This window comes from Colletotrichum lupini, chromosome 4 (genome assembly GCF_023278565.1).
Source record: "Colletotrichum lupini chromosome 4, complete sequence".
Classification (NCBI taxonomy): domain Eukaryota; kingdom Fungi; phylum Ascomycota; class Sordariomycetes; order Glomerellales; family Glomerellaceae; genus Colletotrichum; species Colletotrichum lupini.
In genome coordinates, this window is record NC_064677.1 from 21,292 (window position 1) to 45,423 (window position 24,132).

Below are 24,132 nucleotides of genomic sequence, written 5' to 3' on the forward strand. Positions count from 1 at the left end.
TCTAAGCCTGTGGGCCCCCGCCTGATAGATGGATAGATGGATGGATGGATGGACTAGAGGGCAGCCTGAAATGAACTAATATAAGCTACTGATATAGCACGCACCGTCCGACTATTATCTGTAAACGTCTTCTCAAAAACATATACTAACACGCTGTAGCCTGTGAGTTGGGATCCTGTACTCACTCACCCTACTCACCTTGCTCGCGCTTCTCATGCCACCTTAAGGCGGCGGGTGATCTGGCCGCACCTGAGCGACATAGTGGTGATACATTTATCTATCAAGTGTGTTTCTATCAGCGGCATACTGTTGAATTGTGCCAGACAACTTCACTCAAGGTACATCGACCTGGCTAGTCCGATAAGTTTGTAAGAAACTGGAGGAACTTCCGGGTGTTCATCCCCAAAGCCTACTTGAAATCAGCCTGAATATGCGAGAGTGGAAACTAAAACTTCCCGGATCATCAACAAGGGAAGCTGCGTATCGCCCGCAAAGATCACATTAATCGCTCCTTTTTCCTGCGTTGCCGCATTCTCCTGGCAGCTTACTATTGTTTCCAAAAGTCTTGGGTACTTGCAGTATCAAATTTGTCCAATTTGCCTCCAAGGGATATGTCCACTTTGGTTCTCGTCTACGTCCCGTATGACTCTTCATGGTTAGGGAGAAGAGTCCACGCTTGGCATAACGTGAGTCTTGCAACCCTAGGCTGTGTACTAAGTGCTTCGTACTGGGAAAAGCAAGTCTACTTCGTCGGCCTTTTTTATTGCTCTGGAAACACAACAATATCAGCATAATCGCGGTTCTTCTTTCATCGAGAAGCCGAGGCTGAAAAGTTGTGTGACATGAGAGGCATTCCGAAAGAGATGTCCGACCTGGTTGGACATTCTGAAGAGGTAATTGGCCGACATGCCGACATGAGTTCTACGAAATGGTCTTTATGCAATGCGTTAGTGACGAATAGTTTCCTTTTTACAAGTGAGATGGCCCGTCGTGAACACGACATAGACATCACGACAATGCGCTTAGAGATACCTTACGGAGGTAGGAGTGACGGTTGGCGTGATACCACTATGAAATCCCAATCAGTAGACAGGCGTGACTTGGTCGAACGAATCTGAGTCCATTGTGAGATTGACATCATATTCATGAGTCTGTACTTTAATAGAGTTTCAGATCATCCTTCTAAGCATTGCGGGCCGAGCCTATGACAGGCAAACTGTGTTATACCCATGGGATTAGGCCAATGCAACTTCAGCTCGGTCAGCCTACGCACAGATCCCTCAGAATGCTTCGATACGATACACCGGCGGCATGTCTCTTCCGTACTAAAGCATGGACACTGTGCCATTCTTTCGGTGAAAGCCCGAAAACAGGCTATTCCGATTTTACCGAGGCCATCGTTGCACATATGCTGACTTTTGAGGCTTACTTATTGGTCAGTCTCGATCAAAACCCGGTTCCGAGCTTCCCCGCTGAAGCTAGGGTCTCGGCACAGGCCCCCTGATCGGGAACATCTTCCATCGTGGGGTTCCCTCAAGAAGAACGCAGGGGTCAGAGTCAATTTCGTATCGCGCAGCTGTAAGCTCGTTCTGGTACTCAACGCGGCCTTACATACGGATATGGAATCGCGTCAAGTTGATCACCATGACAAAAGAACTTCAGGGACCACAATGCTTACTTGATCCCTAGTCTGGGAAGAAGACAAGAGAAAGACTTATCTATGGTCGGCCACCCGGCCAGTTGAACGCAGCTTTTCAAGCTCGAAGTGTTACTTTTTTTGCTCCTCCTCTACGCGTCACTCCTTTTTGCCTTCTCTATCCCTCGCTGTCTCTCCTTTTGCCAATCATGCTTGTCAAATCCACATTCGTTCTCTCTCTCGCTTTCGCAGCGGACGCATTCGCTGTCAGACGTGGGTCCAATGACTGGTTTGCGCCTACTCCCGCCGATCGTAATACTCACAATCAGATGAATGTACGAATCTGAAGCTCCTGTTGACACTTCTCAGGTCGTAGCCCCTGTCCAATGGTGAACACTCTTGCCAACCACGGATACCTCCCCCGTAGCGGCTTGAACGTCTCTCTTGCAGACCTCATTGCCGGCTTTACGGCAGCCGTTAATCTGGATCCTGCTGCTACTACTTTAGTGGGACAAAAGGCTCTGCTCACGTCCACGACTGGCAACAACGCGACATTTAACCTGGACGATCTCAATACCCATGGCAGTGAGTCAACTCGACCCTTAGCATTGTGTGCATACCCTAAAGTCAGTGGCAGTCATTGAACACGACGGTAGTCTAAGTCGTAATGACATTTACTTTGGCGACAACCACTCGTTCAATAAAGACATTTGGGAATCGGTAGCGGTCGCCTTTACAAACACTACTATCAGCATCCCAACAGCCGCCAAGGCGAGGGTAACGCGTCTGCAAGCCGCTGCTGCTGCTAACCCTGTCTTCAACCTGACGGCCGATGGTACCCGATTCAGCTTCATTGAGACAGCTCTTTATCTCTCTGTCTTTGGAAATCTGGAGGATGGAAATGCCAATACCGAATGGGTGAAGGTTTTGTTCAGTATGTCCAATCTTGCCTTCTTGTTGCCATGGTTCGTATGCTTACACATAACCCTTAGCTCAAGAACGCCTGCCGTTCCGGGAGGGATTCTCAAGGGCAAGCTCGCCAATCACTGCAGCAGGAATCCTGGGCTTAGTTGCTAAAGTGGCCGCTACAAGTGTCTAATTCAATATCTTCAATTGTTGCAGCTGGTAGGTAATGCAAGAGCCTGCTAAAACAATGTGTGAGTTTCCTTATCCGCATATGTAAATCTATCCAGAAATTTGATTTCACATAATTACCTCGGTGTATGAACTTTGCCACCCTAGGCTGGAGACGGAATCAAGAAAAGGCTCTCGTCACTCAGTGTATTCCATGCGTTCAAATGTAATCGTTGACGGATCTATTTAAATTATGATGTGTATTCATTTTTATGTTCTGCCTTTGCTGGCTGCTCGGGCGGTTCTCGATATCGATTGCACGGTATTGATACACAGTATTAGTGAATACTCTCACTGTCTCGATAGACTAATTATGATGTGTATATTTGATATCCTGGAGCCGTAGTAAGTGAGTAAGGTAGCCAACACAACGTATATGAATATGTCGACTGGAAAACCCGAGGCTTGGGGGTGGAACCATACCCTAGTGGGGCAACCTTTCCCTACAAACAATGGGCTTGCCTCTTATATTGCAAGGAAGAGGTCCATGTCGTGTTAACATTGAGGGATTCATGCACAGAGCTCAAGAAGCAGATCATCTAGGTCCCGTTCCAGATGCAGCAGAACTGCGTTTATGGCTCCTCTTGAAATGTTTAGCCACCTGAACATTGACTTCTTACATTTCGCGGCAAATTCCGGCGACAAGACATCAAGCTCTGTGTGGCTTCAATCTTTTTCTTAAAGTGAGAGAGCGAGAAAGTGAGTAACAGAAGAGGGGTACCACAAACATGACTAGAACCTGACTCATTCGGTTTAATTCCAGCCATCGGTACGTCACGCTGTCACGATTTGTTGAGTAAACATATTGACATCAGCAAGGGTAATGCCTTAACGCCTACAATCTACCCCGGCCGTGTCCGCCACAGAGGTTTATGATCTAACAGGTTCCTTGAGATGCGTTAGCACTTAGTGTGTTAAGAGAATCGACCCGCCAGTGTTCATGCGCATGTGATCAGAACACCAGAGTTCTTGGTGTTCCCAATATTTTGCACATGGCCTAGGCGATCCTTATTTGGGGTTTGAAACTACAAGCTATCTTATGTTCATGTCCTCTGAACAGTTCGGTCCCTTGTCTCCGCCAATGCAAACCAACATGTGACGGAGCATCATCCATTCGGCGGGAAGGGCTAATGTCATCCGTGATAGGTTTTCTGATGGTTAGATGAAAGGTTCCTGAAAACTTCTTCCTACTTGCTCTAGTCTAGCCTACGGGCCAAGGTACATCTTTCATCGCGTCTCATGCGCTCTGACTACGACAGCGCCCATAGCGCTCAGCTCGCACATGAACGAGTCAGAGAGACTTCCGCATCGAATGATGCCGATCTTCGATAGCCTCGGCTTTTGATCGACTCGGCTTGGATGTGATGCGTCGCATAGCTTCGCATAGCTTCGCATAGCCACACTGAGCCTCGGAACCATATGAAACATACATTTCTGTACCTACCTGCAATCAAGATGTCGACTCTGGCCCAAGCGCAATGGCGCTTCAATCAGGTGTCAAAAGGAGAAGTCTTGTCAATACTACATAAGGGTCTGACGTGTTGTCCGAGCTTATTTCAATGTGGGGGTGGGACACGTGAATGTGGTAGTGCCGAGGATCATCATCAGATGAAACTATATATATCGTGATTGTAGATCCCCTACCTGGTTGATAATGATAGTGTGGTACAACATTCATTGCTATCAACCTTTAGGCATCTCTGATGAAAAACCTGTCAGTATGTCTTCTACTCTCACGACAACTACGGCGAGCCAAGGCCAAACTGTTAGGATCGAAAGCAAAGATCCTATGAGGTCAACCTGGCGTCGCAGCGACAAGCGTACGTGGAAGATCGGTCACTGGATTATCGAACGCCTAGGACTCTATCACGATGAGCTTGACCGACCTGCGCCCGTCCACTCCAAAACCGAATCAGTGCCTTATGTCCCACACTGGCAGTTCCATCGGTGGATACTGCTACACGCAACAATACCTCTCCTACTTCATCAAGGTTTTGTATCCTTGACTGGATATAACGTTCACCCCGTAGCGGCTTTCGTATTCTACAGCGTGGCGATAAAGGCTGTCGCCATCCACCAAATCAATACCATGCGCGGTCTCGGCCAACGCTACGGATTCCTTGATGGCGACAAGCATGAACGCGACGGGGTCCCCGACAAAAGTGTCAAAACAGTACTCGAGTCACTCATATCTACTGCCACATTTCGATCAATGATGGCTGTGATTCTTTCGTATCGTTCGAACGAGGCTCCGGCCACAATAAATTGGATGCTTCTTCCTCTCGAGATTGGTCTCTACGGTGTTGTCTTGGACTTTTGGTTTTATTGGTATCACCGACTTATGCACGAGGTCGACTCGTTGTGGAAGTACCACAAGACACACCACCTTACGAAACACCCGAACCCTCTTCTCACGCTTTTCGCGGACAGTGAACAAGAGTTCTGGGACATCGCCGGTATCCCTTTCTTGACGTGGGCGACGCTCAAGCTCGTAGGGCTGCCAATGGGCTTTTACGAATGGTGGTTCTGTCAGGAATATGTTATTTTCACTGAATTGACGGGACATAGCGGGCTGCGTCTTTATGCCACAACTCCGACACCTTTCGCATGGCCGCTTCAGTTTTTTAACTGCGAGTTGGTGCTTGAGGATCATGATCTCCATCATCGGAAAGGCTGGAAGACTAGCGGCAACTACGGCAAGCACACTCGATTGTGGGATCGTATCTTCGGAACCTGCATGGACAGAATCGAATGTGCTGCCGATTCTGCTGACTACACGAATACAGCTGTCATTCCACTCTTGTAAGAACAGAGGTAGCTACCCCAAAAGCTAGATAGATCCTTTGATCTTACCGCGATGGAACAACTCAAGCCCATCACGGGTGGTGGACGAGAATAAAAGTGTCGTTAGAGAGAAACACCGAGAGGGGTAGGAACCTAGTGACGTGTTATCACATAGCGAGTAGTGCAATATAAGACTAGAGTATCTTTCCCAGAAGAGATGCGCATCTAAGTAGAGAGGCTGTTGTACATCACACTGCATTTCTTGCCATGCATAATCGTACTAAGCTAACAAGCAGTGATTTTTCGCACATGATGAGCAGCAACTGTGTCGTGGTGACAGATACACCTCTTCTTGATTGAATCTGAGCGTATTAACCAGACGAATGTGTCAACGCGCAATTCTAACAGGGTTTCTACTCTCCGACGGCTTACCATATCAAAGTATCAGGGGACCTACGGATCAAATGGGTGTGAGGCTGTGATACTTTTCTCCAAATGAAGACAACTTGCCATATCCCTGTTGGTTGCTTCCTGACTCGGTGCCCGAACCCCTCCCAAGCAGACATGGCACTTCTGCAGACTTCTTCCAAACACAGCCCCATGCAGTTATCTCGCCCTATGAACAAACTACTTATCATTTGTGTTTCAAAATAACCAGATCCTTCAACTACATTAGTCGGTTCGCAGTTTACGTTCACCATAAGCCACTTAGTGTACTCATTCGGCCTTCTGCGAAGTTAGAATTGGGGTAATTACGTGCGCGCCATTGGCAGAGGGCCGTGCTTTCGACCCAAGATGAAGGCATTATAATATACCTTCGTATAATCCCTAGCAGTCATAATAGGGAGGAGTTTGTTTCCACGCTATGCGACAAAATTACACCTGTTTAGAGTTCGGACTTTGAGTGAATTGGCGCTGAGCTGCTCCTTCGTTCGGGATCACCGGGCACTGGTAACTTTCGGCGGTGGTCAGGGCATGATAACGAGGCATTCAGAAATTATAGACCCCACTACGGCCCGTAAACGTGAAAGTTGAGACTGGTACTCAGAGTGCGACATTATAGTATAAGAACCTCGAGACAATGCGCCCGCAGTTGTGAGATAGTTTTGCTTGCCATCCGCAAATCGTCACTCGTTCATCTTCATTCCGCTTTACATCTCTCACTCTGAAATAATATTCAAAATGCGTGCCTTCACCGTCGCTGCTGCCCTTCTCGTCGCTGGAGCCCAGGCTGCTCCTGCTCTTGAGAGCCGCCAGGTTGTTTATGGATGGTAAGGGGTCCTATCTCCGGATTTCAAGGCGACCAAGCTGATTAAACGTGCGAAGTTACTTCTCCGGTGAGGGTATCAACAACCAGTACGTGAGCGTCGGCCACGACATTGATGTTACCGATGCCAACGGTAACACCCGCAACCTTGATTGCGGCACAACTTCCCAGCAGCTTGTTCCCAACGTCTTCGCCAAATGCACAGTGGACAAGAAGCAGCCCGCGGGTATTACCGCCAACGAGTCCGACAAGAAGTAAGCACAGTAGCAACCAAAGAGAAACTAATACGCAACTAACACAAACGTTCCTAGCGCTATCAACTGCCCCGTTTCTAAGAGCAAGGCGGACTGCTAGACACCTCACTGTCAAATATCAACCAAAGGGTTGGTAGGAATATAATCATAATTAAAGTACTTTTCGAACGTCGAACTGAAGTCTACAGTCATCCGTATTGTTTTCGGGCCATTTGGTTTCATGCGCGACACTCGCCAGTCTCCACGTATGTGTAGTGCCAGTCCGAAAAGAAATACCATCAACTCCAAGCTTGCCAGGCTTCCAATGCTCTCGCCAATCCAGTCGCTGCAGAATGACCTAATATGAATTCAAAGACCTGCAAAGATTCCAGTGAAGCTCGTGCGATTTGTCTTGATTCTGCTAGGGCTCGAGGTTACTCTTCAAGGTCCATGAAAGCGCGTTCCCTTGCTTCCGCATGTGAGAGGAGTAAAGTTAATCTGATTATAGCTACCTTTGGCCTGTGGGGTTAGCATGAGTTCGAGCATCCTGATCTAATATTCCGAGGTTACTTGCTTAGAGTTATACCCCTATCACTTGGAGTGTAAATATGTACGTTCATGAATTTCCGACATTCAGTATAGCAAGAACGTAGTCTTAAGCAATTCACATGGTGACTGCATGGGTCGTCGCTTAGTGTCATAAACCATGCAAAATCGAATGTCACCATGGTTGACTTTGGTCCAATTGAGCTTATGCTAGAGGCCTTATGTGGAGATCTGCGTACTCTACAGATGTTTCTGCAACCCGTACTTGACTTTTGCATCGATTAATGGAGTGACTCCTTCACGTAAGAATATCCCGCCTCGTGATTTCTATCGTGGTGCAAGTCCCTTCCCAAACGGAAACATTGTTTTTGTAGTCTAGAACTTTTGAAGCAATTAGCGTATAGCAACGCACTGTTTCAATTGACGCATTGAAGCATCGGTCCAGGGCCTCGGTTCAATCCCACATTCCAAAATATGATTGACTTCTTCCGGGTAAATTTGGTAACTAGATAAATTACATTACAGGCAATATTACTTCGCAATCAGCAAAGAAGTAACGGTCTAGATCTTCTTACCATTCGTGTTCGGATCGGAATCATTCAATAGCACTTATTGAATAGAAAGTCGAAAATTTGCTACTGGCCTTGGGTAATTTGGACCAAAGCAACATTTCAATCCCTCCGGCGAAAGAAGTACAATGCTTTCTGTTTTATTTCAAGGGTTGAAATGGGTCGCGAAGGTGACCTCTCGAGTCTACCCAAAACTGTGCTAACTAATACCGCTTCCGCGATTAATACTCCTCCGAGCTGTAAGTGAGAGCCTGAGAGGTTGTCTATCGCGTGATCCTACTGATCCTCGATGTGAAATCTAATCGCTGGTCATTCTGCCTTCACAGATTGCGAATGAACTCAAGTAAAAGAAAAACGCCCAGCCTCATATCATTGGTGAAGAACGCCGAATAAAGGCCTCCATGCCAGCAAAACAGTGCCAGTGCGTTTTTCCTGAGGGCACCACTACGTATGGAGGCTCAGTGTTTCAAGTGGAGCACAGTGCAATTGGCCTCATTCTCGCCATGTGTAACCTTGACTCGTAGTCAAGGCGGAAGAGCGGCAATGTTGAACAGGGGGCCGACGGACGAGAATAGAATTTTCCTCTGCCTGTGGTGTATTCTCCAGAATTTAGCAAATAATAATCACGAAAATGTTTTGCCTCTCACGTCATACCTAGCGGCCTCAAACACGTGACATTACTCAAGTTTTGCAATAGTTTGGCTTAAACCGAACTTCTCCGACCTCTCCACTTGTAACTCCGAGCTCACAGCCCGAGCAAACTTCACATCGACTGATACACTGTTCGACTTATAAGTCTATCTAGCGTCCACGTTGAGAATGAAGACATTCGAATAGTCCCTTTACGCACGGCATTATTCATTTGGCTACCATTATGTCTTCTGGGCCAAATCATTGGTTATCGCGGCTTGGCGAAGAGAGCGGTTTCGTGTCGATTTCGCAGTCATGTCGCGATACCAAAGTACTCTGCTTACAGCGTTTTGTTCGCCTCTTTGCATACGGCGCATCATTTCTTATCTTAGTACACTTCCTCTCAAGTCTAGGCTACTCGGATGAACGAATCGGCCTTTTCATGACTTTAACTCTTCTCGGAGATGTCGTCATCAGCTTCTTGCTCACCGCCGTTACCGACCAGGTTGGAAGACGAAAAGTCCTGGCCACTGGAGCCGCATTGATGGTTATGAGCGGTCTGATCTTTGCTATGGTTGGAAACTATTGGGTTCTTGTCATTGCCAGTATATTCGGGGTCATCAGTCCCAGCGGCAACGAAATTGGACCCTTCCGCGCCGTTGAAGAGTCAATTCTAGCGCAGCTTACGCAGAAGGAAAGGCGCAGTGATATCTTCGCATGGTACACGCTCTTTGGCTCAGCAGGGGCCGCTCTAGGCACACTCACCTGCGGTTGGGTCGTGCAGGCCCTTGAAGACAATGAGTCTTGGACCCAGAACGAAGCATACAGAGTCGTCTTTCTTATATATGCAGCGATCGGCTTGCTCAAGCTATTGCTTATATTTGCCCTCACCTCTGGTGTTGAGGCACCGCCGGCAGAAATCAACGATTCTAATAGTCCAAGAAACAACGAGACTCAACCTCTACTTGGCGATGTCTCGGACACCGAGCAAAGCCAATATAGGCGGTCACAAGGATCAAAGTCCCATCGGCGAACGGTCACGCAACGCGCAAGGGCTCTACTCCCTTACATCTCTCCCATGTCTCGGTCGATTCTGTTCCGGCTCCTCATTCTGTTCTGTCTCGACTCTTTCGCTTCCGGCATGGCATCACCATCTTGGTTAACTTACTACTTCACTACCGTTCACTCTCTTCAGCCTAGCTCCCTTGGAACTCTGTTCTTGGTCACCAATCTTCTCGCCACAATCTCGAACCTCGTCGCACTTCCTCTTGCCCGCCGACTGGGACCACTCAAGACTATGGTTTTTACACACCTGCCGTCGGCTGTCTTTTTGGCAATGATTCCTCTTCCATTGCCTGGTTCTGGTGGAACATGGACGGCGATGGCATTCCTGTCCTTGAGAGCATGTACCCAAAGCATGGATCAAGCGCCCAGGCAGGCATTCCTTGCAGCAGCAGTTCTCCCTAATGAAAGAACGGCTGTATTAGGCGTGGTCAATATTGTCAAGACGTGGGCTCAAGCGGGTGGTCTTGGTTCTGCAGGCTATCTTGCCGGAAAGAATCTTTGGATCGTAGTATTTACGGGAGCAGGAATCATGAAGGCATGTTATGATCTGTTGATGCTAGGATTATTCTTGGGTCTTAGAGATCGCGAAGATGACAGCTCGAAATCCCGTTCGAGGGATGAGGAAGAGCCTTGAGCTCAAGATGACTGAATTGCAATAGACTTGACTTGGGAAGAATATGGAGCTTTCTAGGCTAACAGATTGGACTAATGAAATACACGTATTTGCCTACTCCACTTTCTTCGCATTTTCCCTACGTACGATTGCCTCAAGTTTGGGCAGATCAAATTTCCGGTAGGCCAATTCATCCAAGAGCCATTCGCCGAAAAGAAGTCTAGCCAGCCAGACTGACCCAGCCATGCCACCAGCCCAGAACCAGTTGGTAGCTCCTCCGACCCAACCACCAAGCCACCCCTCTCCTTTCAGGGCTTCTGCTACTAGTTGTTGGGCAAAATCCCCCGTGGACACTGTTGCGTTGTTTTGGGAAAACGTAAGGCGCTTTGCGTATATCTCTTTGACACGAGTATATAGCGAGTTAGGCGGGAGCTCACGAGTGAGCTTAGCAATCTGACTCTTGACAGTACCAGTCATAGAAATCATGACACGCACACCAAACGGACGAAGCTCCTGGCGAAGTGTACGGCTGTACGAGTTGAGGGCACCTTTGGTCGCAGTGTAGACTGAGCCGAAGACATAGGGAGAGATGGCGGAAAGGCTACTGATCATGATGATGAGACCGCGGGCCGGGATCAGCAGCGGCACAAAAGCCTGGACCATGGCCATGACGCCAAAGACGTTTGTCTCGAAAGTCAGTCGAACTTCGTCCATGTTGATGTCGGTTGCAGGAACAGTGTGTGTCAAACCACTGGGAGATGGTCAGTAAGCAGCGCAGCCGCTAGGAGTTGCAAACAAAACCGAGTCTCGATGAGCAATAGAAGCAACCGTCTGGCTCAAAATCACCACGGCATGAGGTAGGCCTTACGCGTTGTTGACCAGGAAATCAAGGCGGCCTCCAGTCAGTTCGGAGACCCTGGCTTTGCAGACTGCGATACTGTCGCTGTCAGTAACATCGAGTGGTAAAGTCGTCAATCCCAAGTCGCTCAAGTCCGAGAGAACTTCGGGCCTGCGGGCTGTTGCGATGACATGGAGTCCTGGGAGAAGAATGCTGTGAGCAAGCCAAATCTCCAGTTATGGTTCGTTCCATTTACTCGAACACCAATTATTCGTCCTTGGATAGTTGACACCAACCTTTGGAGTGAAACTCTTTTGCCAAGGCGTGGCCAATTCCCCCTGGGGTACAGCTGCAGTAAACATGTCAGCACTAACGCCTCCAGCGATCAGCTCGGCGAGTCAGAGTTAAAACTAAGTTGGTAAGGGGTGTAGCGCACCCTGTGATCAGGACTGTCTTTTTGTCTGCTGGGATGCCCATTCTGTCGATACTGCACTGGAAGTAGATGTCGAACGGTGGAGAACGAGGAAGCTGTGGTGAAAGCGTTAAACGTGTCAGCTCTCAGACCATTTTACGAGATGAATCCCGAGGTAAATTGAGCTTAAATTGGTCAAGAGAGACATGTGGGCCGCTCATGTCCGCGGCCCGCGGATTTCCGCCCAGTACCACATTATTCGGCCGAGTCCTTAGTAATCTACTGGATAAGTCCATGCAATAGGAATCAAGAACCCCGGGCGAAGGGTTTCGACGCTTCGACCAGTCGCATGGCAGAACGACTCCAGTGCATCCTATCGAATGTGCCTTAATTACTACATAGCTACATGTATGGATCCATAACGTGCAAGCTCCAGTGCCACAAGAGCGGAATGCGAGGTGGTCTTTTGAGACACTCACCATAAGGACTCTTGAGCACCCGTAGGCCGTAGCATGGGCTGAAGACTCGAGAAGACACCAAAAGCTTAGCAATAAGCTGTGATGTGCTGAGCGGTGACTAGGTCAGAAGCCTACAGTTGACAACTTGCAAGGTAGCGAAGATGACGTGCTGTTAGCTCGAAGGCCTTGTGTGACTTTCTAGCGGCAAAAGTCGTGTTTTTAACGGGCCATTTGTGCCGGTGCGACAAGGTCGGAAAGTCGGGGAGTTTCCAGGTTTCCGTGCCATCATATGTTTTGCCAGCCGACGGGATCAGAGGTTCGCCGCGGAATGTCGGCCACGATCTTTGCTCTCGTGAGAACGTTTTGCGATTGCCCCTCTTGGCTCTTGGCTGGCTGCGGTCTATCCGCGTATCGAATGCACCGATAGATCAGCTACGACTGCACACAATCAAAAGTACCAACTACGAGTCTGGAAAACATGGTCGCGTCATGCGTCAGCTGTGTGCATGGCCCCCGCACGTCACATTGCGGAGAAGCTGGGGAAAGGGAGCATGGTGACTGGGTTCTTGTAACTACCGACAAATCAATGCGGGGTCGCGAGTCTCTTGGGTTGCATGCTAATTGTTTGGACATCGGTTCATCCCATGAGGTTCAGAACTCAACCGTTATGCTTATTTGTTGCAAAGCAAGCAATTCTGCGATGGCAGTTGGTTCGGTCTTGACTTACTAATCTTTGCTTACACTTGTGAGCCTCCAAATTGCTAATAAGACGCCAGCACTCGCGTGCCATTGTTATTTGAAGGTTTGGGCAGTTAGATGGGACAAGTACCCTGGTGAGTTCCTTGCCGTGGGCCGGATTATCCGGCTTTTGGTGTAAGGCCAAGAGCCCCCATTAAGATTAACACCCGATCCTAGATGCCGTCAGAAGGTGTCAAGGATCCTACCTCACAGTCTGGGGACCCCGCAAACTGATGGCAAGATCCACAGACTTCGGGTTGATTAAGACGAGCAGAGGGGTTAGGAATGCCTAGCTAAGGCTAGCACTCAAGCATAACTTTGACAACGGGATAGCGACGGCCGAGTAACTGCAATAATGTTTGAGTTATGGCAAGTTCAAGGGTATGGATACACGGGTGAATGCTCCCCGACAAGCCTCGGTGGACTTGGTATAAAATTATATTATTTAATGTCCTCCTAGGGCCACAATATATATATATATATATAGCCTAAATTGCGGCATCATTTAGCGGTTGTCGATACAAGCCTTTCTAAGCCTTTATTCGCTAAGTTAGGTGGAGTTATTCAAGTACTCTCTCTTCATCATGGCTGTTTCGATATCTCAGCTTTCTTTCGAGCACCATCGACAAGCTCTTGGCATTGCCGAATCAGAGCCTCGCATCTCATGGCGATTCTCTGGCAATGCCGTTGACTGGGAGCAGAGCGCCTACGATCTGGAAATTCTCAAGGGGTCAGATCCCCCAACCATCCACAACTTTAACTCGACTGAGTCTCTCCTTGTTCCATGGCCAGCGGCAGCTCTAGAATCGGCCGAGCAAGCTAGAGTACGAGCTCGGGCCCACGGTAGACCTGGCCAACTGTCTACGCCCTGGTCAGATTGGGTCACGGTCGAGACCGGGCTCCTCAACTCTTCAGATTGGGCCGGGGCTGTCCCCGTCGCTGCCGAAAGGGAGACTGAAGTTGAAGCTCCTAAACGTCCGGTCTATTTCAGACAACCATTTCTTGTCAACGCCAATGTCACTCGTGCACGGCTCTACATTACCGCATTGGGGCTTTACGAAGCAGAGATCAATGGCCGTCGGGTTGGTGATTATGTTCTTGCCCCCGGATGGCAATCATATAACTACCGGCATGTGTACGATACCTACGACGTCACGGAACTTATTTCCAATGGAGACAATGCAATTGGTGTTGCAGTCGGTGAGGGATGGTTCTCTGGTAGACTCAGCTACGGTGGCGGTGTCAGAAACAATTATGGAGACACCATCGGCCTTCTCAGTCTCCTAGTCGTCACTCTTGAAGATGGCACCAAGATTATGGTGCCGAGCGACGCGACCTGGAAAGCTAACACTGGTCCACTTATCACTTCCGAGATTTATAACGGCGAACATTACGATTCCACACTAGAGGCAGAGCTGGAGGGGTGGTCATCTGCAGGATTTGCCGCCGACGACTGGCTGGCGGTGCGAGAGTTACCCGCACTCAAAGGCGCTTTAGTCCCTCCCGATGGACCTCCTGTCAGACGACTTGAAGAAAGAAAGCCCGAGTCCATCTTCGCATCTCCGTCTGGTAAGACGCTTATCGACTTCGGGCAAAATCTTGTGGGCTGGCTGAGACTTACGGTCTCTGGGCCTACCGGTACGAACATCACTCTCCACCATGCCGAAGTTCTCGAAGATGGGGAGCTCGCTCTTAGACCACTTAGGATTGCCACGGCGGCTGACTCTCTTATCCTGCACGGTAACGGCACACAAACATGGGAGCCACGTTTTACCTTCCATGGTTTCCGTTATGCTCAAGTCGATGGTTGGCCACAGGAAACTCCTCTTACCGCTGACTCCGTCACTGCTGTTGTTGTCCACAGCGACATGGAGCAAACCGGCTGGTTCGAATGTTCCAATCAGCTTCTCAACAAGTTCCATCACAATGTGCGGTGGTCCATGAAGGGGAACTTCTTATCGATCCCCACCGATTGCCCGCAACGTGGTGAGCGACTTGGATGGACTGGTGATGCTCACGCCTTTGCTCCAACGGCCAACTACTTGTACAACGCTGCTGGTTTTTGGAGAGGCTGGCACAAAGACATCTGGTCAGAAATGCAGCGAAACAACTCAATGGTGGTTCCATTCACCATTCCAACGATCCCCCCTGGAGGTCCCGCTACTCCTGCCGCAGTCTGGGGAGATGTAGCTGTCGCGAACCCCTTCAACATTTACCAAGCATTTGGTGATGTTGGTCTTCTCGAAGAGCAATACCTTCAGTCTCAAGCCTGGATTGATACGGGCATCAGCCGTAACGACGTTGGGCTTTGGAACCGCAGCTCTTTCCAATTTGCCGACTGGCTTGACCCCAAGGCCCCCTCAGATGCCCCGGGGAACGCCACCACTGCGAAGCACCTGGTCGCCGATGCGTATTTGATCCATATGACTGATTTCCTCGCCAACATGTCTGCAGCTTTGGGACGTGACGAAGCGGCCGACCAATACCGAACTCAACGGAAGGATCTTATCTCAGCGTTTCACGACGCCTGGATCCAGGATGGTGTCCTCGCAAACCAGACTCAGACTGCGTACGCCATGGCTCTCAACTTCGGTTTGTTCACTGATGAAGAACAGCAATCAGCTGCTGCCGAGAAGCTGCGACAGATCGTTGCAGACAATGACTACCTTGTTGGCACAGGCTTTGCGGGCACTCCGCCTCTCGGGTTTGCTCTCAGAGACATTGGCGCCACTGAAGACTTCTATCGCATGCTTCTTCAGACTCGAGTGCCTTCTTGGCTATATCAGGTGGTTCAAAATGGGACAACCACTTGGGAGAGATGGGACAGTCTTCTCGCAAATGGTAGCGTCAATCCTGGCGAGATGACCAGCTTCAACCACTACGCGTTTGGCTCCGTTGCCAACTGGATGCATCAAGTCATTGGTGGTATTGCTCCTGCGGAACCGGGCTGGAAGCGAATCACTGTTGCCCCGATTCCTGGCGGCAACATTACCAGTGCTGATTCGAAATACATTTCACCTTATGGAGAAGTTAAGGTCCAATGGTGGTTCGAAAATAATGAGGAAGAAAATGCCGTGCATCGTAATGGATTCCACATGGTCGTCGAAATCCCTCCTAACACAAAGGCTGACATCACGATGCCCAATGGGGGGAAGTCAACTGAAGTGGGTTCTGGATACTATGAGTTCCATGACCCAAGTTATGTTTTAGTTTGATTCTGTCCATCCAAATCCTGTTCTTGTCTACCCGTCAACGAGTTCTGCGGTTCGCCCATTCAATTCTGTTTTGTCTCAGCGGGTGAATGATACAATTTTAGGCAACTGAAGTCTGTACCAGCTTGGTGAACCAATGTCCCATGTGCCTCTGACTACCGCCAGTATTTTGGTCTCACCTTGAACTGACGTACGAGTTTGACACTGGTGTAAAGTAGTGAATTGCCCGGAAACCCCTCCTCAGCAACCTGTGGCCTAAGCCCGTTGAGAAGGGGTTTTCATGAGTATTCGGGCTAGGATTTGGAATAATTCAATAGCATGATCGAGCAGTGGTCTTAGACCCCAGTACTTAAGACTTGATTGGACCTCAATCGAGACTTCAATGTGCAATCGTGGTTGTATTCAGTCAACACTTCTCGTTCTAGAGGGAAACACCAACGTAAATATCGCGCTGCGCCCCCAACAACTCAGTATTTGCGATTGATCCCGAGTGATCTTGAGCCTCATTATCCCTGGTTTGTGTTCTCTTGCTCAGACTTACATCGGAGTTGAGAGACCCGGAAGCCAACAGAACCCATCTTGACGTGAGTCTGTCTACATGGGAAGATAGGACTCATCGGCGCTGGTTTCAGCGCGCTTCATGGGGTCATAAGACTCGTCGGCACTGGTTTCAGCGCGCCTCATAGGGTCGTAAGATTCATCTGCGTTCGTCTCTGCCCGCCTCATTGGAAGGTATGATTCGTCGGCGCTGGTCTCGGCCCTCTTCATCGGCAAATAAGACTCGTCGGCACTGGTCTCGGCCCGTATCCTCATGGGGAGGTAGGATTCATCTGCACTGGTTTGAGCTGTTTACACTTAGCTTATGAAACCAATCTCCAGCCAAAAACTCCAGTCTATCACCGACGTACCCTGACCTGAATGAGGAATAGCAGGCAATGCAGCAATGCAAGCCGCCAGTGCCGTTAACAAGACGATCACCTTCATGTTGTAATATACGTAGACTTCGGCGAGTCAAGAGAATGCTTTAGAATTGTAGTGTGAATCGAAAAAATAATTGGTCTGAAAGAACAGGAAAGGTCGAGGTCCTCTAGTTGGAAAATGGCGAACAGCGTTGGAGCTGTCTCTTATGATCGACCCCCCGTGAGACAAATCGGTCACGCTTGGAAATAGTGGAAAGCTTTCGGTTCGTATACAATGCCATCAGGAGCTGGAACCTTGCAAGCTGACCTGCGAGATAAAAGAGGCAGGTGCATTTAGATGACTCTCGCAACTGACGAATCGTGGTTTCACCAGTCAGAATTAACAAACTGTGGCTTCACTTGCACAACTTCCAAGACTCAATTTTACAGGGTAGTCAATGGTGGCAAAAAAGTAAGCTAAATGTTGAAGGATCTGTCCAGTCTTCATTGGCATTTGAAGTAGCCGTTTAGAGTCATGCTTACGAGCACCTCCATCGTTGACCTTCCGAATTGAAATTAGTTTCCCGCCCCACAGCCATAGGATCTAGTTGCATAGAGCTTGAACGGAGACCCAGAGACTTCGTGGTCTTTCAGCCGGCGTTCGAATTCTCAGCCATGCTCTCGACATCGAACTTGCTGCCTTCTCTTGTCCGTACAGGTTAAACTTATCCAGGTCGAGATTCTAATCCCGAAGGGTGGAGCAATCAGCCTTCATTCAAAAGTTTGTTTCCCAGATTCGGGTACAAACGCAATGCGAATAGTTTCGTGGTATAAAGGTTTGTTTACTATGTGGAAAGTGGTTTAGTTTTGTCATACCCACTGAGCGCCAGAAACTTGCGTTCCTCGCTGACTTCCCATTGATCTTCATCGAAGGCAAACTCCATATGCAATGCGACGACAGGGGCACACGTAACAGGGTGGTGTATTGGTATCAGATTGGTTCGTCCGGACTCGAAAAGCGAGCCACTGTCAGACATTGGACTTGGTCAGCGGGGGTTCTTCCGGCTGGGTATAGTGTTGACGCTCGAAGGATTTGGATGCACCGACACATTCGTCCTCCGGCCATTCAAGTCGTCTGTTTCACCTCTGATGGAGGTAAGCTCAAAACGCCATCGCAGATAAGATGACCTTCACTGTACAGACCTTCCAGATCTGGCGGAAAGGATTATCATCAGCACATGTCCCGCTTGGGTCGTTAGGCGGGACATGCCCACATCTGTGACTGTGGCGGAGTTTACAGAGCTTTGTGATCCCTCACGAATCCTTCCAGTTTTGATCTGAAGACGCTATCTCGTAGCAATTTGCAACACCCACTCGGCGTCTTCCCTTCATCTGGTTTCGTCTACCATTTGGTCGTTCGGACGGCTCAATTGTCTTAGTCTCCTTCACCTGCAAATCTCATTCTCTGCTGTTGTCGGGCCTTTGACAGACTTCCTATCTGCCTCACCTCCAGACGCTATCGAGAATTCAGCTCAAAGATGGGCCGAAATCACAAAGAGTACGCGCCTGTGTACTCTGATGAGAGTCTAGCATCGAGTCGTGAAGCTGTCGAGGCCGCAGTTGCAGCAGCAAACATACGGCACACATCAAAGCTTCATAGATTCGGGGTGTGGACTCTCCATGCCGTCTTGATCACCATCTACACCGCAATCTTTGCTGTTTCATTATTGCCCAACAGACCATTTTCGGGAGTGTTTAGTTTGATAGATGGTAGGTTTCACATTGTTGAAATGTCTGCTTTATCCTAGGCCCAGAAACTCACTATGGTACAGCACCGCCAAAGGCTGTCGGCGAGAAGACTCATCTCGAAGTCTTCCCTATTCAAGGTCCGCCACATGGCAAATACACGGGTGAACCAAGACCAGAGGTAGATCAAGCATGGAGGGACTTGTTACAGTGTAGGCCACTACTGAATCTACATGGAAGTATATGTACTAATCTGAGTCGCCTACCTCAGATAACAATGTCCGAGTTTCCGAAGAATGGGTACATCGTTGGGGACGGGAGCATGAAGCGGTCAAGCTACCCGATGGCGGGTATCTTGGCATGCTCAGTGTCTTCCACGAATTGCACTGCATTGCAAGTTATCTTCTGCCCACGCCGATTATCTGAGTAGAGTTAACCAGATGTACAGAAGCGTCTCTACCAAACGCTGTCGCCCGACTACTACTTTCCCAACGCAACCAAGCAAGAAATCGCTACGAATCGAGAGCATAACCGTGAGTTTGTCAACGAGACTGCGTAGTCGTTGAACCTGGGATAGTACTAATTAACATCACAGAGCACTGTCTTGAGGTCCTCCGCATGGGTGCAGCCTGTCGTGGTGACATTTCCATCATCACCCACATGTGGACTGACATCGACGCGAAGCCCATCGTGAACCAAACGGCGCCTCACCAATGTATTGACTTTGACAAGGTCATGGACTATTCTCGGGACAATACAGTAGATGTATATAAGGACAACTATATCGTCCACCCGAAGTTTGGTGCGTTTGTCACTCCGCAATGATTAGAATGTGCGCTCACCATTAGTAGGACCTTCCTTTCCCAAGGGCAATAGCATTAAGCCCTTTAAGGAGCAGGGAATGGGGCACCATCATTAAGGGCAGGGAGGTTAGGCAGTCCCTACACTTGATCAAACGTCGGATGGGCCAGGTTCATGGTGCCGCAACTTCCGATTATAGGTCATGCCATTCAATGCTGCAATAGTGGCCTCTAGCCATCAGATTTGATATGTCCATTACCTTGAACATGGCATCGTTTTTCGATTTGCACGATAGATAGCGCCGAGAGAACTCCACGTGTGCGTTGATTGAGACTTCAGCAAGGCAATGTGGCAATTTCCTAACAATCTATAAGCATTCATGTTGGGTTGTGACATTGGGACTCTGGCAATAGACAAGGTACCTTGGGCACTTAGCTCATTACTGTGCGGAATCACCTTTGAGGATCGGGCAGGTAAGACTCCACCCCACACGACGGATCACCCCCTACGACAGATCACCCAATTCGGCCACATTCACTCAAAAACCACTAATTCTACCTACTTCATTTTATAATATTAAAATTATATAAAAAATACCTTTAAATATATAATATATAGTTTTCTTATAAAAATATTTTTTATGAATTATAATTTTCTATATTAACTAAGATATTAGTAAGTTAAATATAACGTTTTTTACTATATAAAAATAAGATTTTTAACTTTATTAAAAATTAATAAAGCTAAGTATTTTAAATCTTTATAATTTTTAGAATATTTTTCTGAGTTTAAAAATACAGTTTTTAGCGTTATACTAATTATAGAACCTAAGGAAATTTAAGTTTTTATAAATACTACTTATTATAATATAACTCAATATTTATATATAATAATACTTATATTACTAGTAAAAAACTATTTATATAAGTATATTTTAAATCTTTCAAACATAATTAACTCTAAAAATTTATTTTTTCTAATAAATAAAAGAGTTATAGAGCGTAATATAATATTAGTATTTATATAGAAACTACTAGTAAACACTAATATTTAAAAATACTTTTTAAATCTAATATTACTATATAATATAATATAAAAATACTTTTTTTGAATTTTTTTTCATATTGATTATATTTTTCTATAGCTTCTATATCTTTTAAAATATTTATTTTATAACTAGTTATGTATATATAAAATAGCGGTTTTGGCTGAATGTGGCCGAATTGGGTGATCTGTCGTAGGGGGTGATCCGTCGTGTGGGGTGGGGTCTTAAGGTACCTTCCATTTAGGCTGCCCCACTCCACACCGAGAAGATACCCCGATTAGCCTTATCTATTGGTTGTTGACCGCTGATCACGTGACCTCGAAATGTCTGCATCGCAAACCCAGAAAAAAAAAGTTTCTCCAGCCCACCGTGATCACCACCCACCGACAATTCTACGCTCAACCCGACCACATCCACCCGATTTCCACGATGCATTTGATGTACACTCTCGATGAGGCGGGCAGCCGTGTCTACACCCTCAAGAAGGTTGTCGACGGCAAGGTCACCAAGTCTGCTCACCCTGCCCGCTTCTCTCCCGATGACAAGTGGTCGCGCCAGCGCGTTACGCTCAAGCGTCGCTTCAACCTTCTGCTTACGCAGCAAAGTAAGTTTTGCGCCTCTTACTCGACCGGCAACCAATCTAATCATGATTTTTCCAGAGGCCGAGTAAATATGTAAATTGCACAAGAAGCAATCGAAAAACCATACATCCGTCCACTCGATCCCAGCTCGTTCACGACACCATGCGCCGCTGAGAACGACTCATCCACAACAAATAGAACATGAGACATGGTCTGGCGCGGAGGGAGGGTCAACGAAGCCCTTGACAGCTGTTCAAGGCTCGTGAATACAAACCCAGGTATACAAAAATCGGCGTTGGGGAAAGGCTTGCATTCAGGGGATCATCGGAGTCTTTTTACTATGTCCGTGTTGCGATAGATTGCTCTGCAATTCCTACAATCAGAGCGACACATCCAAAATCCAACCTCGTTTTTTTCTTGTTCCCATTCCGTTCGACTTTTTGCGTTTCGCGGCCCTCTTCCTGCCTTTTAAGGGGTCTATCATGGTATCATGCAGAACATATAAACATCAGCTTCCAACCCACCTACTGCCTCTCATCTCCTCCTACGACCGTTAATGTTTCTTCCTGGACCCAGTCGCACCTTGCCGTTGGCACCGGTTTGGCGGTCACCTGTGAGAATGCTCGGAAGGTAATCCTCGTCCATAAGATCTCTCCGCCGAGCACGGCGATTGTCACCCACAGCCCTCTCGTACTCCTTTTGGTCTTCCGCGAAAATGAGGTTGGTACCCCAGTTGTTCTTGCCGCCGACGTTCTTGGAGAGCTTGCCGCTGGCTGTGCCAGCTGAAGGCTTGGGAATACTGAAAACGTTGCCTCTGTTGTTCCACTGGAAGTTGCGCTTCAAGTGAATCTTGAAGGTGCCGTCCTCATCGGTCGTGCAAGACGTGCGAATCAGAGTGGCCTGTCCACAGCTAGGGCAAAACTGGCGATCCATCTTCTTGCAGACCTGGAAGCACCCGTGGCACCGCAGGACCCACGTCTTGAGTTGGGTGATGCGCGACATGGACGGCGAGAGCAAATTGAGCCCAATTCTCAGAGCGACGTTCTGCATGGCGTAATCGGAGGTAAGGATTCCGACCTTGATGTCAATTGCAGGCGCAGTCGGCTGCAGCAACTTGCTGTCCTTCTCCTTTTGCTTCTTCACATTGGACGGTGTAATCCAACCGTCTTCAGAATCTGATTCCTCTCCTTGGGCCTCAATGGCGCCAGCGACGCTTGCTACAGCTGGCTCGGATGTTGTCTTGTCGTCCACCTCGAGGTTGCTCATATCTTGTGTAATCTGTGCCGTCTCAACGTCCGATGACGAGGCTTCCACTGTCGCACTCTGCTGAGTTTCGGTTTGTGTCTTCTCAGCGCTCTGTTCGATTGAAGTGTCCTCCTGGGCTTGAGTGGGCTCCGCCACTTCATCGGTTTCGGTCGCGGGCTTTCCCTGCGACTCACTTTCAGCCTCGGCTTCTGGTACCGGCGTCTCGGCGCCGGATGCCTTGTCGTTAGAAGACCGCGCACCCGGCTGTTTCCTCAGATTCTGGTCGCCTCCGGTCTTCTCAAGCTCAAGCTCGTAGGTCAAGGCAAGCAAGTGCAAATCAGGTCTGCTGAGAACCTCGAGATCACCAGACCGGCGTGCAAAATCGGACACGAATTTGATGCTGTCGGGGCGGGGGTTGCGAAGTTTGACGAAAGGCATGAGGGTAGTCTGAACTCGAGTGCGGGTGCTGACATCGCGAATTTCGTCGACAATGGAGGGTAACATGTAGAGCTCATCGGCCTGTGCGATTAGAGTGCTGACAGGAGGGTCGTTCTTGATCAATGGGCCGGTATCCAGAACAATAGCGTGTATGGGTTTGCGCTCCTCGGCCGCAGTTGGGCTTGCGACCGCCGGGGCGGCCACGGCATCGGTGGACATGATGGCTTGTCGACTTTTCGTTTGTGGTGGGAATTTTATGCGCCGAAAAGCGGCGAAAAAAGCTCTTTCGGTGCAGACAAATCGAGAGTGTCGAGGCAGCAGGCAGTGAGTGCGGCGAATGATTTTGAACGGAATGGGAAATTTCTCTATTATCGCGGGGTTGTGGTGGGGTGTAGTTTTTTCTTCGATAAGACAGGCGCCCAGGCCACCCCTCCCTTTGGGCTCGGTCAAGCCCCGCACCGCCACCCGGCCACACCTTGACCGCCTCATCTCACCGAGTATCCCTGACCGCATTGTCGGTGTAGCGCATCCAAATTCGGATAGAATGTGAAGCATTTGTCCGGTCGTTCAACCAACTCACACACTGTGTCTTATGTCATTGTCATAATTGATCAGGCTCTTGTAACTTACTTTTGCAGGAGGCTGTGATAAAATAGGCGCCACGGATTAGTGTAGACTGCCTTCACTACCTAGAATAGACTGTTTTGTCGAGAATCAACAGAAAGACTTACATTCTCTATGCGAAGCACATAGTACAGAGTTACTAGACAATCGAGGCAGAAGTTGACCGCCGTTAAATCCTAGAGGGCGCTCCATGTCTACGACACATTCGAAGGATAAAAGAAGCCAGATTCCATGTGACAAAGAGAAGCTGCGGTGAAGCGCTCATACTCCTAGAGTACAAGAGGGGCTTGACTCGGCTCTCGGCAATACTAAGCTTCTCTCTTCATGAGGCAACCCACGACAAAAATTAAATGACCTCGGTCAAATGTTCTTATGAGTCTGGTATGCCTTCAAAAAGAGCGTCCAGTATTGGCCCCAATGCGATTGCGTGCGAAATGCAGAAACAACGTATTTTGGAGGTTACTCATTCGCGGCTTTCGGTACCGGCAATCGGTATCTATCTCAAAGCCGACAGCCGGGGACTGTCTCTTACACGCTGTTTAGCCTCTATGAAGTGCACATATTCAGATTGTGTCGCGTGACTGTAAAGGCTCTAAATAAGTCTCTACAGCTGTGGCT

The 24,132-nt window shown here is 48.5% G+C and overlaps 12 protein-coding genes across 12 annotated transcripts, besides 2 other annotated features; 9 read left to right on the forward strand and 3 right to left on the reverse strand.

The window, feature by feature from the left end:
- Positions 1–1,845: 1,845 nt before the first annotated feature.
- Positions 1,846–2,735, forward strand: CLUP02_07098 (uncharacterized protein; the record flags this gene model as incomplete). Its single annotated transcript, XM_049286095.1, has 4 exons — positions 1,846–1,909; positions 2,006–2,221; positions 2,274–2,570; positions 2,629–2,735. 4 exons carry the CDS (start codon positions 1,846–1,848, stop codon positions 2,733–2,735), a joined length of 684 nt encoding a protein of 227 aa, XP_049143238.1.
- A 417-nt stretch (positions 2,736–3,152) lies between these two features.
- CLUP02_07099 (uncharacterized protein) lies at positions 3,153–4,115 on the forward strand (the record flags this gene model as incomplete). The annotated part of the gene is made up of 6 exons (XM_049286096.1): positions 3,153–3,197; positions 3,291–3,430; positions 3,568–3,625; positions 3,735–3,865; positions 3,917–3,927; positions 4,030–4,115. The coding sequence occupies 6 exons, from the start codon at positions 3,153–3,155 to the stop codon at positions 4,113–4,115; spliced, it is 471 nt and encodes a 156-aa protein (XP_049143239.1).
- Positions 4,116–4,225: 110 nt separating this feature from the next.
- Positions 4,226–4,264: a sequence feature (Short protein (CLUP02_07100, UQC81614.1) was converted to a misc_feature.).
- Positions 4,265–4,431: 167 nt separating this feature from the next.
- Positions 4,432–4,464: a sequence feature (Short protein (CLUP02_07100, UQC81614.1) was converted to a misc_feature.).
- Positions 4,465–4,490: 26 nt separating this feature from the next.
- On the forward strand, positions 4,491–5,576 carry CLUP02_07101 (fatty acid hydroxylase; the record flags this gene model as incomplete). Its single annotated transcript, XM_049286097.1, has 1 exon — positions 4,491–5,576. One exon carries the CDS (start codon positions 4,491–4,493, stop codon positions 5,574–5,576), a length of 1,086 nt encoding a protein of 361 aa, XP_049143240.1.
- Positions 5,577–6,736: 1,160 nt separating this feature from the next.
- CLUP02_07102 (uncharacterized protein) lies at positions 6,737–7,175 on the forward strand (the record flags this gene model as incomplete). Its single annotated transcript, XM_049286098.1, has 3 exons — positions 6,737–6,825; positions 6,881–7,075; positions 7,133–7,175. 3 exons carry the CDS (start codon positions 6,737–6,739, stop codon positions 7,173–7,175), a joined length of 327 nt encoding a protein of 108 aa, XP_049143241.1.
- Positions 7,176–7,780: 605 nt separating this feature from the next.
- CLUP02_07103 (major facilitator superfamily transporter) lies at positions 7,781–10,498 on the forward strand (the record flags this gene model as incomplete). The annotated part of the gene is made up of 7 exons (XM_049286099.1): positions 7,781–7,823; positions 8,046–8,101; positions 8,207–8,339; positions 8,426–8,460; positions 8,520–8,689; positions 8,856–8,951; positions 9,007–10,498. The coding sequence occupies 7 exons, from the start codon at positions 7,781–7,783 to the stop codon at positions 10,496–10,498; spliced, it is 2,025 nt and encodes a 674-aa protein (XP_049143242.1).
- Positions 10,499–10,591: 93 nt separating this feature from the next.
- On the reverse strand, positions 10,592–12,209 carry CLUP02_07104 (short chain dehydrogenase; the record flags this gene model as incomplete). Its single annotated transcript, XM_049286100.1, has 5 exons — positions 10,592–11,228; positions 11,346–11,514; positions 11,612–11,664; positions 11,752–11,843; positions 12,207–12,209. 5 exons carry the CDS (start codon positions 12,207–12,209, stop codon positions 10,592–10,594), a joined length of 954 nt encoding a protein of 317 aa, XP_049143243.1.
- Positions 12,210–12,885: 676 nt separating this feature from the next.
- On the forward strand, positions 12,886–13,157 carry CLUP02_07105 (uncharacterized protein; the record flags this gene model as incomplete). The annotated part of the gene is made up of 3 exons (XM_049286101.1): positions 12,886–12,895; positions 12,962–13,032; positions 13,101–13,157. The coding sequence occupies 3 exons, from the start codon at positions 12,886–12,888 to the stop codon at positions 13,155–13,157; spliced, it is 138 nt and encodes a 45-aa protein (XP_049143244.1).
- Positions 13,158–13,507: 350 nt separating this feature from the next.
- Positions 13,508–16,138, forward strand: CLUP02_07106 (uncharacterized protein; the record flags this gene model as incomplete). Its single annotated transcript, XM_049286102.1, has 1 exon — positions 13,508–16,138. One exon carries the CDS (start codon positions 13,508–13,510, stop codon positions 16,136–16,138), a length of 2,631 nt encoding a protein of 876 aa, XP_049143245.1.
- Positions 16,139–16,213: 75 nt separating this feature from the next.
- Positions 16,214–17,119, reverse strand: CLUP02_07107 (uncharacterized protein; the record flags this gene model as incomplete). Its single annotated transcript, XM_049286103.1, has 6 exons — positions 16,214–16,259; positions 16,315–16,428; positions 16,502–16,512; positions 16,575–16,713; positions 16,749–16,980; positions 17,044–17,119. 6 exons carry the CDS (start codon positions 17,117–17,119, stop codon positions 16,214–16,216), a joined length of 618 nt encoding a protein of 205 aa, XP_049143246.1.
- A 114-nt stretch (positions 17,120–17,233) lies between these two features.
- On the forward strand, positions 17,234–19,699 carry CLUP02_07108 (uncharacterized protein; the record flags this gene model as incomplete). The annotated part of the gene is made up of 14 exons (XM_049286104.1): positions 17,234–17,275; positions 17,340–17,382; positions 17,429–17,495; positions 17,643–17,742; positions 17,925–18,033; positions 18,085–18,189; positions 18,245–18,340; positions 18,392–18,592; positions 18,625–18,804; positions 18,867–18,992; positions 19,052–19,147; positions 19,221–19,313; positions 19,376–19,582; positions 19,632–19,699. The coding sequence occupies 14 exons, from the start codon at positions 17,234–17,236 to the stop codon at positions 19,697–19,699; spliced, it is 1,533 nt and encodes a 510-aa protein (XP_049143247.1).
- Positions 19,700–21,055: 1,356 nt separating this feature from the next.
- Positions 21,056–21,412, forward strand: CLUP02_07109 (H/ACA ribonucleoprotein complex subunit 3; the record flags this gene model as incomplete). The annotated part of the gene is made up of 2 exons (XM_049286105.1): positions 21,056–21,230; positions 21,315–21,412. The coding sequence occupies 2 exons, from the start codon at positions 21,056–21,058 to the stop codon at positions 21,410–21,412; spliced, it is 273 nt and encodes a 90-aa protein (XP_049143248.1).
- A 329-nt stretch (positions 21,413–21,741) lies between these two features.
- Positions 21,742–23,403, reverse strand: CLUP02_07110 (uncharacterized protein; the record flags this gene model as incomplete). Its single annotated transcript, XM_049286106.1, has 1 exon — positions 21,742–23,403. One exon carries the CDS (start codon positions 23,401–23,403, stop codon positions 21,742–21,744), a length of 1,662 nt encoding a protein of 553 aa, XP_049143249.1.
- Positions 23,404–24,132: the final 729 nt, after the last annotated feature.